The sequence below is a fragment of the Convolutriloba macropyga genome, unplaced genomic scaffold, assembly GCF_964194025.1.
Source record: "Convolutriloba macropyga unplaced genomic scaffold, txConMacr16.3 SCAFFOLD_3118, whole genome shotgun sequence".
Lineage (NCBI taxonomy): Eukaryota > Metazoa > Xenacoelomorpha > Acoela > Convolutidae > Convolutriloba > Convolutriloba macropyga.
Genome location: NW_027453383.1, coordinates 14,447 through 29,770, shown reverse-complemented (window position 1 = coordinate 29,770; position 15,324 = coordinate 14,447). Strand labels below are relative to the sequence as shown.

The 15,324-nt window shown below is 36.5% G+C and overlaps 1 protein-coding gene across 1 annotated transcript; it reads left to right on the top strand.

Annotated features, from left to right (window-relative positions):
* Positions 1–5,322: 5,322 nt before the first annotated feature.
* Positions 5,323–14,472, top strand: LOC142358247 (polycystin-2-like protein 2; the record flags this gene model as incomplete). Its single annotated transcript, XM_075409688.1, has 5 exons — positions 5,323–5,399; positions 9,898–10,110; positions 10,490–10,641; positions 11,334–11,436; positions 14,406–14,472. Coding segments are annotated over exons 1-5 (605 nt in total), but the record flags the coding sequence as incomplete, so codon positions are not given.
* Positions 14,473–15,324: the final 852 nt, after the last annotated feature.

Here is a 15,324-nt window from a genome sequence, read left to right as displayed (position 1 = left end):
GGTCTGAGCGGCTATTTTTACGGCGCTTTATTATGCTTTATACAAAACTAGGATACGATATGACTTCTTCGCAGTGTTTAGGCGCTTTTTTGTTTAGGTCTAGGCTAAAAATCAAAAAATGGAGACCGCGTTGTTGTTAATCTTGCCAAATCTTGCAAACGGATGTCAATCTAGCATAAAAATCTATAAAAGTGGTTAATTTTGCAGGATTTTGAAAAATCTGCAAATGTTCCTGCAAGATTAACATCCTGACTCGGCTAGGGTAGCTGTTCTTTAGCGGGAAGTTTTTTTTTCTTTTTTGAAAGGTAATAGAATACTAACTGAACGACCAAAACAATTGTCACTTTTTAATGAAGGTTTCATTTCCAAGGTGTTCTTGTTCAACTTTCTCCACAAATCACGGCTTTTTCTGATTTTGATAAAGTCAAAATCTTAAAAAGTATAAGCCAGTATATCTTGAATATTGATTGTTATTGCAGTCAAGCCTTAAATGTTCACACAGATTATTAATGTAATAAATTAAGACTGCTACTCCCACGAATGTCCCTCGAATGTAAAAAATTTTTACATCACGTTAACTATTTAAACCAAAACTTGCATTGAATTTTTGTAAAATTTTCACTTTATACAAATCTTACTACAGCCCTTGTTAGAAGAGAACAAAGCATAAAAATGTTTTTTTGGGTTAATTGTGGTTTCCATTGAATTTTTGACGTAAAATTGCAATTTGACTCTCAGATAATTTCAAGGTGCTTGAGCCGCAGCAGTGTTAGTTGCCTTATGACACTAAATGACACTAAATGACACTAAATGACCATTAAAATGACTTACTTGAGCAGTCATCTATTGACAATTCGCCGTTTTTTTTTTTGCAAAATGAGGACTTAACAACATTTGCTTTAGATGCCGAATATCCGTCTGCTGACCTCATCATATGGGTACCTGTTGACGCTTCTAGAGGTCATTCTGTTCATCACTTACGTCATTCAACTCATCAACATCATACTCAATGTAAACAAGTTACACCAATCCTACAAGGCTTCAGTAAATTATTAGAGGTCTCTATTTCTTCACGGGTCGAGGAATTTATTCAAAAATCATGTAAATGCGCTGCCTTTTTCTAGAAAATTCTGCTAAAAACTTAACATGCACTGATAAATCGCTGAAATGGGCAGCAGTTATCTTAGAAATACGCAGCCCGGACCGAACTCCAAGTCTATATCAGTACTAGGCAAGTCTAAATCCAAGTCTTATTTAGGTTTCCAGTACTGGGCAAGTCTAAATACAAGTCTTACAAGTCTGCCAAGTCTTAACCAAGACTTGGATAACACTTGGAAGTTGATTCCCAAGTCAAAACCAACTTTTCAAAAAATTTCGAGTGAAATTTTCGAATTCAAAAAAATTTCGCAACGTGCCACGATTTTGGCATTACTTTTTGGCCACTTTCCCGGGGTGCTAGAAAATGATGCCGGGGGCATACCAAATTGATTATTGGGTGATATTAGCACCCCGGGAGGGTCTATTGAGGGTATTTCAGGTGTTTTGGGCCGTTTTCAGCCATTTTTCAGCCGTTTGGAGCCGAATTTTAGCCGAAAATCAACATATATATATTTCAGATCTTGAAATGTCTGGGTATTCGAATCGAGGCAAAGTTATGAAGAAGACTGTGACGGTTCCCATGCTGTCAAGGGGCCCAGTTTTACAAAGTCGTGGAAACCTGCTCGATAGTAGTGGGAATGGTCAAAATGGTCTGCCACGAAATGGTCAAAATTTTCGTTTTTTCGTTTTTGACGTTTTTTCGGCTATTTTTGACGTTTTTTAGACCTATTTTGGACGTTTTTTCGGCCATTTTGGACGTTTTTTTCGGCTTTTTTTGACGTTATTTAGACCTATTTTGGACGTTTTTTCGGCTATTTTTGACGTTTTTTTCGGCTATTTTTGACGTTTTTTTTTAATTGCCAAGTCTAAAATCAGACTTGGATTAGACTTGCCAAGTCTAAAATAAGACTTGGATTATACTTGCCAAGTCTAAAATCAGACTTGGATTTAGACTTGCCAAGTCTAAAATCAGACTTGGATTAGACTTGCCAAGTCTAAAATCAGACTTGGATTAGACTTGCCAAGTCTAAAATCAGACTTGGATTAGACTTGCCAAGTCTAAAATCAGACTTGGATTTAGACTTGCCAAGTCTAAAATCAGACTTGGATTAGACTTGCCAAGTCTAAAATCAGACTTGGATTAGACTTGCCAAGTCTCAGCCCAGACTTGGATTTAGACTGCCAAGTGTAAAAAGTGACATGATCATGGTTCTGAATCAGTAATGAAATAAGACTTGGATTTAGACTTGCCCAGTACTGAAATTGACTTGGGGTTAGGTCCGGGAGTAAATGTGCTGAATTTATAATAATTTGTCGCATTCATCGCGTGCGCGTCATGACATTTTTTTCATAATTTCAGCGCACTTCTTACGAAAACTTGAGATGTATTGGCGTTGAAACCTCGACCCGGTTTTTGAATTTCATCGAGGAAACTTTGGAGCCGCTTCCCTTTTGTTACATGAATGCACGCTAACTAATTCTCTTATCAGTCAATTTCTCCTACTTAAGGATCAAACTTTGCAGATTCTTTTGTGAAACATTAAATCTGCTACTAAATGCTTTTAAAACGAGAAGGATTCCTGTTTTTAAGGTTGTGAGAATGGGTCCAGTGTCGTACATAAAGAATGTGTGGAATGTTATCCAGCTGTGGATCACTGCATTGGGAATAGCCTCTATTGTCATATACATATACAGGGAGATAGAGGCCAGAAATGTATTCAAAGACCTCACTCTTCAATCTCAAGGACAGTTTTAGAGATTTAACCTACAATTTATATTTTGTTGGAACGCTTAAAATGATCCTGGTCCAGCTCAACAGCGTGTTTTCTTTTTTACAAAATTGAAAAATTGAAATTGAAAGTTCAAATTAAAAAAAATTGCAATTCCACTCAAAACATCTAGAAGAATGAATGCACCTTTTTACATGTCCTCTAACAGTATCCATTTAGAAAATAAACTCAGAACAGCTTTAAAAAATGCACAAAACGCAGAGAAAATTTCACGACTTAGAGAAGAATTATCCATTTCTCTAAATATTGACAAGAAAAATTTCGTTGAAAAAAGCAAGGTCTGGTCAACAAACGATGCATATAAATTGATGAGACAAATAACAAAACAACCAGCTCTTCCAGAGAAAATGGTGTACATGGAAAAAGAAGTCTTTGGGTACAAGAGCATTGCAGATTGTTTTAACAATTATTTCGCTTCTGTTTTTGTTCAAGACGATACTGAAGTTGTTATTCCATTTAATCAAAGTCCAGAAATATTTCTTGATGACATTCAGTTTAGCAAAGCGGCTATGAGCGAGGAAGTCAAAAACATACGTAGTGGTGCTAACTCTTCTGATGGAATCAGCCCAAAATTTCTGAAATCTGCTTTACCGTACATTTCGAATCAACTTTTGTTTATCTTCAGTTGCTGTGTTAGCAAATGTGAGTTTCCCAGTTTGTGGAAAAAAGTGCATTTACGACCCCATTTTAAAAGTGGTAGCAAATTAGATATCAAAAACTACCGACCGATTGCCATGCTTAGCTCCTTGTCACTACTATTTGAGCGTATGGTGTATAAACAGTTCTCAATCTTTCTGCAACAAAAGCTTTGCGTACAGCAACATGGTTTTAGGAAAAATCGTTCAACCATCACTCAATTACTTGTCTACTGCAACAGGTTGTATGAGTTACTTGAAGCCAACAAAATGCCAATGACAGTGTATCTAGACATAGCAAAAGCCTTTGACACCATCAATTATAACATCATACTTGTAAAATTATGTCGAATGGGATTTGATAGTGCTTTCTTGAGGTTTTTTGCGTCATATTTAACAGATCGACAACAGAGAGTTGTAATATCTTGCGGAAAATCGGACTTTCGACCGATCACCAGCGGTGGGCCTCAAGGGTCAATTTTCACTGTGTTTCTTTTTTCCGTTTATATAAATGACCTACCCGAAATAATTGTCAATGAGTGCTTTTTATACGCGGATGACACAAAAATCGTCAGCACTGTAGACAATAAAATGCAGCTGGAAAAAGATATTGAAAATGCTATTGTGTGGAGCAAGGAGAATCGGTTAAACTTCAATTTCGATAAATTTAAAAACGTGCAATTTTCCTTACGTAAAAATCAAAACAAGCAAATTTTGCGTCTTCCCAGCCATAGAAACATCCCACAGGAAATACACTTCGAAGACCTGGGCATATATTTTTCCGAAAATTTGTCATGGGACTATCATTTAAGTTTTGTTCTACGAAAAGCCAATCAGAAGCTTGCTTATCTAAAGAGATCAATTCCAAGTGAAACAAAATTGTCAGTTAAATGCAACCTAGTCAAAACTTACATTATATCAATCTTGTTTTATGGATCAAATGTTTGGTTTGCCAGTAAAAGTATCGTTAGGCAAATGGAAAGGCTTCAGAGAAAAAGTTTAAAATGGATACAATCAAACAGTCATTTTACTGATAAAGAATACAATTATTGTCTTCGATCAGTAAATTTACTTCCGATCACATATCAAATTGTCTTTTTGGATCTCGTAGTTTTGAACAGAATTTTGACAAGAAAACTTCCACTTGAGGGAGAGCAATTTTGGCAAATAAGGAATGGACATCCGAAAACACGATCAAACGAGAAAATATTTTTATACTCAAACGAATGTAATCGCCAGCGTTGCCGATCAAATTTTTTCCAACGAGTTACAAACTTCAACAATTCGATGTCACTGGCGCGTGATTTTCCCAACTATAACCCATATTCAAGTCCTCACAAATTCAAAAAAGAAGTCAAAGAATATCTATTTGATTTAGCTAAGAAGAATTTTAATTACAAATTGTACCCATATGGATGGACAGTGTTTGAGGGAAACCAAATTCAAGCCCCGTTAGGGACGTACTAAGCTTGGTGCAACCAAGTTTAGTTAAATTCATTATTATTATTATTATTATTATTATTATTATTATTATTATTATTATTATTATTATTATTATTATTATTATTATTATTATTATTATTATTATTAAACAATTAAGTAGATTACACGAACTATTGTCTCTTTATAATCCTGATTCCTTTTTCATATTGAGATGTCTGATTCCACGACCAGAAAAACACCAAACTTAGACTTATTTTGGTGTTTTTCGCGATACTAGAATGACAAATGCTTGCGTGTAGCTGTCGCACACTGACACAAAAGGCTGTTGTAACTAACATTAGTTTTGTTTCAGAGTTCTACGAGATGTCTACAATTGTGATGTGGAATGAAATATACATTATGCTTACTGGTCTTATCGTGTTCTTCGTATGTGGTAAGTAGCAGCCGCGTCGTTCAGAAAATCCAACAAATTTCATCAATAGTTTCTTGTAGACACGTGTCAATAAATAATGCCAAAAAATCTACCCTGTCAGACACGATATGGAAAATTGGATGTTTGAACATGGTAAAACTTAAGCGCGAGAAAGTATGGACAATAACTCATAAAAACATTTGGTGCGTTCAATGACTATCGTATGACCAAAGTTGGCTATGTCCAAACTGTCGAACTGAAATAATTATAGTGGGAGGGACTTTAAAAACACAGTTGATTGATTGAGATTGAATCAAATCATGTTACTTAATAACCATGTCATTACGCATGTCGTACGCATTTCATAACGATTAGTCATTTTAGCTTGTATTATACTCATGTGTGCATGTAGATGAGTCAGCAAGAACGTTTCAGGGTTAAAAAAAATCAGATTAAACTCACACAAATCAAATATAAATATATCCAAAAACCAAAATGAACAGTTCATGTCATATCAAACAAAACAAAATGCACATCAAAAAAGCAACCATGTTGGCGAGAAACATTAGGAGTTGCTTGACCCTTAGCAAATTTCGTTGCCCTACGGGGGTCGTGGATAACGCTTAAATTTTTGTGCAAAATAATTCTTATCTTTTGTGAGTAGAATTCACCTGAAATCTATTTGCCATTTTAGCTCGACAATTCAAAACGTAGCTTTGTAAGGACTTCTAATAGTTTTTTTGTAAATAAAATGCGCAATGACAGCTGCGGAATATTGATGAAAAAATCAAAAAGCCTGAAATTTACTTACCTCAACTTTTAGAAATTTGGTTGCATAGAAGCCCCTAATATCAAAGTCATGAAATTAATTACACTGAGTGTGAAATTCAAATACCCTAAGTTAGTTTGAGGGTGGATTTTATTTCTATTAAGGGTATATGCTATTTACAAAGTGCGTGGAATGTAATTACTTTAAATCTTCTAAAAGTACTTACGTTGAGAGCATGAAATTTAATGACACGTTTTTGAACTTCACTCACGTTTTCTCGCTTATATGTTTCAAAAACCGGTATAAATTTAAAGTAAGCAATGTTCTCAAAAGATGAATAAGAATACATGTATTAAGGCTAGTTGTGAGACTTGTTTACAAATGAAGAAATTCTAGTTTAAAATTGGTTGGAACAAGTCTTTCACCCGATTGAAAAATCTGGCTATCAACGCTTCGGATTTTCTTGAACGAAAGAAAATTTGATGTAAGCAGAAAATCTTGAACAAAAACGTACAAAAGCCCAAACGCACGTTTATACAATAGTCTAGGCGTAGGCAAACGCACATTTATACAAGAGTCTAGGCGTAGGCAAACGCACGTTTATACAAGAATCTAGGCGTAGCAAACGCACGTTTTTACAAGAGTCTAGGCGTAGGCAAACGCACGTTACAAGATTCTAGGCGTAGGCAAACGCACGTTTATACAAGAGTCTAGGCGTAGGCAAACGCACGTTTTTACAATAGTCTAGGCGTAGGCAAACGCACCTTTATACAAGAGTCTAGGCGTAGGCGAACGCACGTTTTTACAAGAGTCTAGGCGTAGGCAAACGCACGTTCATACAAGAGTCTAGGCGTAGGCAAACGCAAGTTTTTACAATAGTCTAGGCGTAGGCAAACGCACGTTAAGAGATTCTAGGCGTAGGCAAACTCACGTTTATGCAAGAGTCTAGGCGTAGGCAAAAGCACGTTTTTACAATAGTCTAGGCGTAGGCAAACGCACGTTTATACAAGCGTCTAGGCGTAGGCAAACGCACGTTTTTGCAAGCGTCTAGGCGTAGGCAAACGCAAGTTTATACAAGAGTCTAAGCGTAGGCAGGCGCACGTTTTTACAATATTCTAGGCGTAGGCAAACGCACGTTTTTACAATAGTCTAGGCGTAGGCAAACTCACGTTTTTACAATAGTCTAGGGGTAGGCAAACGCACGTTGAGAGATTCTAGGCGTAGGCAAACGCACGTTTTTACAACAGTCTAGGCGAAGGCAAACGCACGTTTTTACAAGAGTCTAGGCGTAGGCAAACGCACGTTTATACAAGAGTCTAGGCGTAGGCAAACGCACGTTTTTACAAGAGTCTAGGCGTAGGCAAACGCACGTTTTTACAAGAGTCTAGGCGTAGGCAAACGCACGTTTTTACAATAGTCTAGGCGTAGGCAAACGCACGTTAAGATATTCTAGGCGTAGGCAAACTCACGTTTATGCAAGAGTCTAGGCGTAGGCAAAAGCACGTTTTTACAATAGTCTAGGCGTAGGCAAACGCACGTTTATACAAGCGTCTAGGCGTAGGCAAACGCACGTTTTTGCAAGCGTCTAGGCGTAGGCAAACGCAAGTTTATACAAGAGTCTAAGCGTAGGCAGGCGCACGTTTTTACAATATTCTAGGCGTAGGCAAACGCACGTTTTTACAATAGTCTAGGCGTAGGCAAACTCACGTTTTTACAATAGTCTAGGGGTAGGCAAACGCACGTTGAGAGATTCTAGGCGTAGGCAAACGCACGTTTTTACAACAGTCTAGGCGAAGGCAAACGCACGTTTATACAAGAGTCTAGGCGTAGGCAAACGCACGTTTTTACAAGAGTCTAGGCGTAGGCAAACGCACTTTTTTACAAGAGTCTAGGCGTAGGCAAGCGCACGTTTTTACGATAGTCTAGGCGTAGGCAAACGCACGTTAAGAGGTTCTAGGCGTAGGCAAACGCACGTTTATACAAGAGTCTAGGCGTAGGCAAACGCACGTTTTTACAATAGTCTAGGCGTAGGCAAACGCACGTTTTTACAATAGTCTAGGCGTAGGCAAAAGCACGTTTATACAAGATTCTAGGCGTAGGCAAACGCACGCTTATACAAGAGTCTAGGCGTAGGCAAACGCACGTTTTTACAGGAGTCTAGGCGTAGGCAAACGCACGTTTTTACAAGATTCTAGGCGTAGGCAAACGCACGTTAAGAGATTCTAGGCGTAGGCAAATGCACGTTTATACAAGAGTCTAGGCGTAGGTAAACGCACGTTTTTACAATATTCTAGGCGTAGGCAAACGCACGTTTATACAAGAGTCTAGGCTTAGGCAAACGCACGTTTATACAAGAGTCTAGGCTTAGGCAAACGCACGTTTTTACAATAGTCTTGGCGTAGGCAAACGCACGTTTTTACAATAGTCTAGGCGTAGGCAAACGCACGTTTATACAAGAGTCTAGGCTTAGGCAAACGCACATTTTTACAATAGTCTAGGCGTAGGCAAACGCACGTTTTACAAGAGTCTAGGCGTAGGCAAACGCACGTTTATACAAGAGTCTAGGCGTAGGCAAACGCACGTTTTTACAAGAGTCTAGGCGTAGGCAAACGCACGTTTATACAAGAGTCTAGGCGTAGGCAAACGCACGTTTTTACAAGAGTCTAGGCGTAGGCAAACGCACGTTTTTACAAGAGTCTAGGCGTAGGCAAACGCACGTTTTTACAATAGTCTAGGCGTAGGCAAACGCACGTTAAGATATTCTAGGCGTAGGCAAACGCACATTTATACAAGAGTCTAGGCGTAGGCAAATGCACGTTTTTACAATAGTCTAGGCGTAGGCAAACGCACGTTTTTACAATAGTCTAGGCGTAGGCAAACGCACGTTTATACAAGAGTCTAGGCGTAGGCAAACGCACGCTTATACAAGAGTCTAGGCGTAGGCAAACGCACGTTTATACAAGAGTCTAGGCGTAGGCAAACGCACATTTATACAAGAGTCTAGGCGTAGGCAAACGCACGTTTTTACAAGAGTCTAGGCGTAGGCAAACGCACGTTTATACAAAAGCACAGACGTAGGCAGGGTCCACCTACGACGGTTTGTACAAAGGTTTTTCGACCTGCGACGCACTGGGCATACCAAATATTGATTTGCTACTCAGCCTGGGATTTGCAATTACAAGATCTCAAAGCTTGTAAGAAAAGATGATGTTTATGTGACCAAAATTAATTGGCTGTGAGTTTTAGTTTCAATTGAGCGATAGGTTTTTCATCCTAAATGACCTTTTAGCATTGTTATTAGACTCCATTACGGGTACTCAAGGAAATTTTAACGTCAATGATTGCGTAATGTTATAACAAAGGCTGTAATCATTAAACATGTGTACTCAAAAGAGCAAGCTTTTAGATTTTTAAAGAGATAAACGGAAACATTTTTTTTAATAGCCATTAATTTGCAACGGCAACTTTTTCTAATCAATTTTATTATCTGCTGCTATACACATTTTACCGCCCTCTAAATCGCAGCTAATGAAGTAATTTGCCAGCTATGTTGACGTAAGTTAATTGAATAACAGGTCAAGTAGTTAAAAATGACAAAATTTCGGCAGAAATGAGCAGTGTTCACAAACATTTTGTCAAATGGTTAGTCATAATTTGGATAATTTCCTATCCTCTTTGCATATTCAAGGCACAATAATATATAATCAAAGACATGCGCAATTTTATGAAATATAATTTATTTGATTTTAGCCAAAATGCTTCAACTGATGGAATTCAATCGCATCACTCGAATCTTTGTGGCCATTCTGAAACAGTCCGGACCACAACTGGCTGCTTTCTCTCTCATGTTCGTGGTGATATTCGTTGGGTTTGCAGTGTGTGGCAATCTCCTATTTGGAAGAATGATTAAGAATTACTGCAACTTCATTAATTCACTTCAGGAGTGCGGGTCAATGTTGCTTGGTTAGTAACAGCTCAACAATCAGTAACGGTTACCTCCTTCTCTTCTCTCCTCTTTCTGGAATATGAGTATTCATAATCGATTTTTCAAATTCTGATGTCATTTTAAAATTTGTATTGGTTAGTCACTCCTGTTAGCCTAGTCTAGACCTCGACCTAAGAAAAAACCATGCTCGACCATAAATTCCAAGTGAACACTTTTGCTCTACCCATTAAAAAAGACTTTTGTTGGACCTTAACTAAGAAGCTTTGCTGTGTAATATTATGGTCAATTTTGACCACCCCACCCAACTCCATCCCCTCCACTTTTCATAAGTCTATAGGTCTGGACTACGGTAGTTTAGGTAGTTTAATTAAACCATTGAGTTGTTATTTTTTTCAGGGAAGTTCACGTTCAAGAATCTATTGATAGTGCAGCCGATTCTAGGAGGAGCATTCTTCGTCCTCTTCATGACCAGTTGCTACATGATTCTCATGAATGTCTTCATGACTATTCTCAATGACTCAATCGCTTCAAGTGACCGAGATGAAGAAGTTAGTACAGTAGCAGAGACTCCAAGTTACTACTGATAAGCACCTTAGGAATTGCCGTGAGTTGGGGTGGAAAATGTTTACAAGCTGCCAGGCATCTTTCTGCGGAAACTGCGCCGATCTTTAAAAAAAATTGAGCAAAGCAGTGAAATTAAATAATTAATCGCAATACCCAGTTGAGTCGCACACTCGGAATTCAGATACATTTGTTTTTTTACAAAAGAGTAGAAATGCAATTGCAAGCATTGATGCCATGTGAGGAAAATTAATCTGCTTGAATAAACTACTTCAGTAGAATAGCTTTAAACTGTTACCACTGTGCCGTTCCTTTCACCTCGTTGCCAACTCAGGTCTGTTTAATCACATCTGCCTTGCCTCGTGAACCTCTGTCTAGATGTGCATTAAGACAGGAGCCCGACTTTAAATTCTGTCCAAAAAAAACGTATGTTTTTTCTGTCCAAAACCCTTATGTTTTGTTTCTACCTGTATGATCGTGATTTGACCGTTTTGCAAATGAAATCACCTTTTTTGATATTTTTTCCTCAAGATGCCACTAGGATGGGAGATTCAAGGTTATCTCATCCCAGGATTGAGAAATCCTTTGGGAAACGAGGACATATATGTATATAAATAATTTGATAATTGTTCTCAGTAGTTATGTTTATAAAGTTATAATGAATTGTGAGCATGTTTAGGATGATGGCTTCAGCAGTGTCTACTACTCACTTCTGCTCTTGAAAGACCTACTCGGAATTGGAGGCCGAAAGTCCAGAAGGGGTGCCAAAACATCCAAATCACGTGACTTTACCTGCGTTTTTGTTCCGACCCACTTTAGTGCGGGAGGAACTCTATACTCAAATGGGTTTTTTTTGTTCAGACAATTTTGGCCGATCGATATATTCATCGTAGAAAGTTGCGAGTGGTATCTTTAGAAAGCCCATCCGGCGTAGAGTGTGAAATTAAAAAGATTTTTCCAATTTTGCTTTTTATAGGGAGTTATCGAGGTTTAAAGTTTTGTGAATATTAGACGTAATTCATCTGTTTTCATTCATATTTTGGGTATTTTTGACCAAATTTTCGTCAATTTTGCTGACATATGTTAAAATTGTCAACTGCAGGGTTATTGATTCTATCTCTAAAGATAGAGGAGGGTTACTGAATTGTTCGATCCGAGTTTTTTGGCTAGATTTTATGCTAAATTTTTCAAAATTCAGAATTTTTTCATCAAAAATGTGACTAAATTTGTTATTTTAGCCCAACTGCTTCATATTTACAGGAAGTAGACACCTTAAAACTGCGGTCATGTTCTTCCTAAGCTCAAAAACAAGCTAGTTGTACTTCCGCTGGCTTTAGGAGTCTTCTGGAATTATAATTTTGACAGTTTTTTGCAAAATTAAACTCGATAATTATACAAAATGCACTATTTATTTTTGACAAACTGGACGTTTTTGTTTAAAAATGATCTATTTCGCAACCATTTGAACAATTGAGTGTTTTGCTAGACACGCAGCAATATTTGAGTTGATCTTGATATCACCATGGATCTTTACCAAGAAAACTTCTAGATTTTAATAGGGCGCAATCTTTCTTTTTAAAATATTTCCGCTATATAAATGTTTTTTAAGTAAATTACTGCCAAGAATTTCAAATGAGGGCTCAATTGATGAACGATAGAATTCAAAATAAACAACGCCCAACGAGATTATTTTATGGTATCAGAGTTAAACTCATGGTTCTTAAGGCTCTTTACAAGTTGTTTTCTTAAAAATTTTTAGGACTTCTTAAGTTTTGCATTCATTTGCTATACTTTTTGTAGCCCGAAGACTTAGTGTCCCCAAACAATGATCAGGTTAGCTTAGGAAATTTAAATGAACCTAGAAATTTCTTCAGTTGTTATCTAGTTTCTGTTATGACTGTGAATATCTTTGTTTTAGGAATGTCTTGGTGAATTTTTGAATTTTGCCTCTATTTTGTCTTAATTGTGGCAACTTTGGGCGCAGTCTCATAAAAAACAGGCAGAAACTAATTTCCTGTGAGTTTTAATATAACTCTTGTAACGGTTTTATGTTCAACTAATGGCTACTTCGTTTTGATACTGCGCGTTTTCAATTTTTTTTATTATTTCAGCATAATTGCATTTTTTAAGAGTTCATTTTGTTTTCTCGTCAATTTATCACAATTTTGACAAATCCAATTGAAAAAAAGCATACTACGGAAAATGCACATAGTGAGAGAATAGCGTATCTGGATCTGTTAATTGATTTTGTTGCACAGTTTATGCTCTTTGGGCTGAGACACGTAAATCTCGCAAAAATTTTTTGTATTTTTTAAGTTTTCGCCTATGTTTTTCTTTCTTTTTTTGTTGTTGTACGCCATATAAATGATAGCGACAGATCTCAATTGCTTCCCCAGAATGTATAAGTCAAACTAGTTAAATATTTCAGTTTATAGCTGTTTGATTTAATGACTTAAAATAAAAATAGAGGTTAAAACATTTTTTTTTCAACTGTCTCCTCTTTGCATTCATTATTGTCATCAAGTAACTCAATCTCAATAATTAGTAGTCTCAACTACTTTTTTTGATTCAATTTTTTTTGCGCTTGGTTATACGTTGTGAATGATGGCTTCGACCATTTAGTTTCAAAAAAGTTTTCGAGATTTCTATACTGTTCATCTTTTGGGTTTCTTTTTCTTGCCATGTCTACGTAGTCCTCTTATAAGGACGACTCGTTGATGTTAATACCAGGAGAAACTGAAAAATTTCAGTTCTAGCAGATAACATCCTATCAAAATAGTGCTTTGAACGGTGTGACGTCGTAAAATTGTTTGAAATTTTGACTTCTTTATATTTTTGTTGTTATTTGTGGGGTCGTGACTTAGTCTCATTTTTAACAGTTAGAATTGACTTCCTGAGGTATTGATACCTAATTCACCGCTTTTTGTCTAAATCTTCAGTCATTTTTGACTTTCGAAAATATTTGTTTTCAAAAACATATATAGCTTTTTGAGCTTCGTCAATTTTTTAAATAGTTTTTCTGTCGATTTGTAACTCAGTCTCTGTAAACAAAGGTCATAACCCGTTTCCAGTGAGCTAAAAATTAATCTTTTGACGGTTTTGGCTTCAAACATTTGTCTCTCGGATTTTTTTACTGCTGTTACGACGGGGTTTCATGAACTGTTTTAGAATTTTATATTTTTGTTCCTTTTGTTTGTTTTGTTTCTTTTTAATTCATAACAATAATTGTAGGTCCCATTGGCTTTGACCTTGCGCTTAATTGGACATTGGGTAACGACACCTCTCAATTGCTTCCTTTGGAGATATAAATGATCATAATAACTGTGAATTTAACTGTTTTCAAAAATAGAAAGTTTTTTTGAACTTTGCACCTCTTTGCTCTTTTTTGTTGACCTGTCAACCAGTCGCGTTGAGGACAGCCCCCCATGCAAATATGTTGCAACTTCATTGATATTCTGATGATTTCTTGCCATTTCAAAATCTTGGCATGATTACTCATATTTTTGTCATAAGTTCTTTTCAAGACTACCAATTTTTGGTTAATTCGGCAGTTATGTGAGAAATAGTTTAATATTAAAATTATCAGGCTTTATCCCAGGATTCTGTTAGCTATGAGTGTCAAAAAATCAAAACTGACGTAATTATTCATGTATAACGTGACAACAATTTATCAGTTGTCCATTTGTGTTAATTGTGTGAAAAATTGTGTAAAGTACTCGAGAAATTATGTAGAAATTTATTTATTTTTCAGCTAAAATCGACGTCATCCAAGTGTTCAAAACATCAGTTCAACGCCTGGTCAAATTTGTTGAGTTCAGGTGAGAAATAAAACTGCCGGAACTTTTTGTTCCAACTCTTTTCAATCGGTGGCTAGGAATTTTATACTAGCCCTACTTTTTGTTCAGCAAGTTTCGCCGAATGATATTTTTGCGGAGAGGTACAAAACTGTTATTATCGGCAAACCTTTGAAATGGCCACCAATAGACAGTAGAGCATATTTTCAATAACGTGAGAAAAATATTTACAGCTCCGGTTTTCAATAAAAATTTCTTTAATTTGTTCTAAGAAAATCTGAAGATTCGAAAGATCTTTCGATTGCAATTTCATTACGACCAATAATTTTATGGGTACTGAGTTTTAATACCAGTGTTAAGAAAAAATCATTAACCATACGCTAAGGTTGAGGTTCCTACAAAATATGGTTGCGAATTCATTATCCAATGATCGATTTTGAAACTTAAAAAAATGAACTTTCATTTAATAAAAAGTAAATTATCATTTTCAAACTGTCCCAGAATTCTTGCGATTTATTTATTTCGAATGAAAAATTTAGCAATTAAAATTTACTATGATTCATTGTTTTCATTGTGCACTTGAATAGCGTAAATGAATGCATGAATAAACAAGCGGTAAACAATCAATTCAGTTTTTAAGTTGGTTTCAAAGCTATGCTGACACAATACAACCTTACTTGTATATTATAGCAGAAAAAATGTACGCTGAGCGGAGCTATATTGTGCTGCTCTTGGTTTTTTGTTTCGTCATCTGACTCATTATTTCGTTTTACATTTGCTCTAGATCATTCTGTCGCTTCACGTTTTCAATGACCTTTTCACGCTTGATTTCTTGCTTTTGCGTGGCCTAAATTGCTTGCATTAGGAAATAAAGCC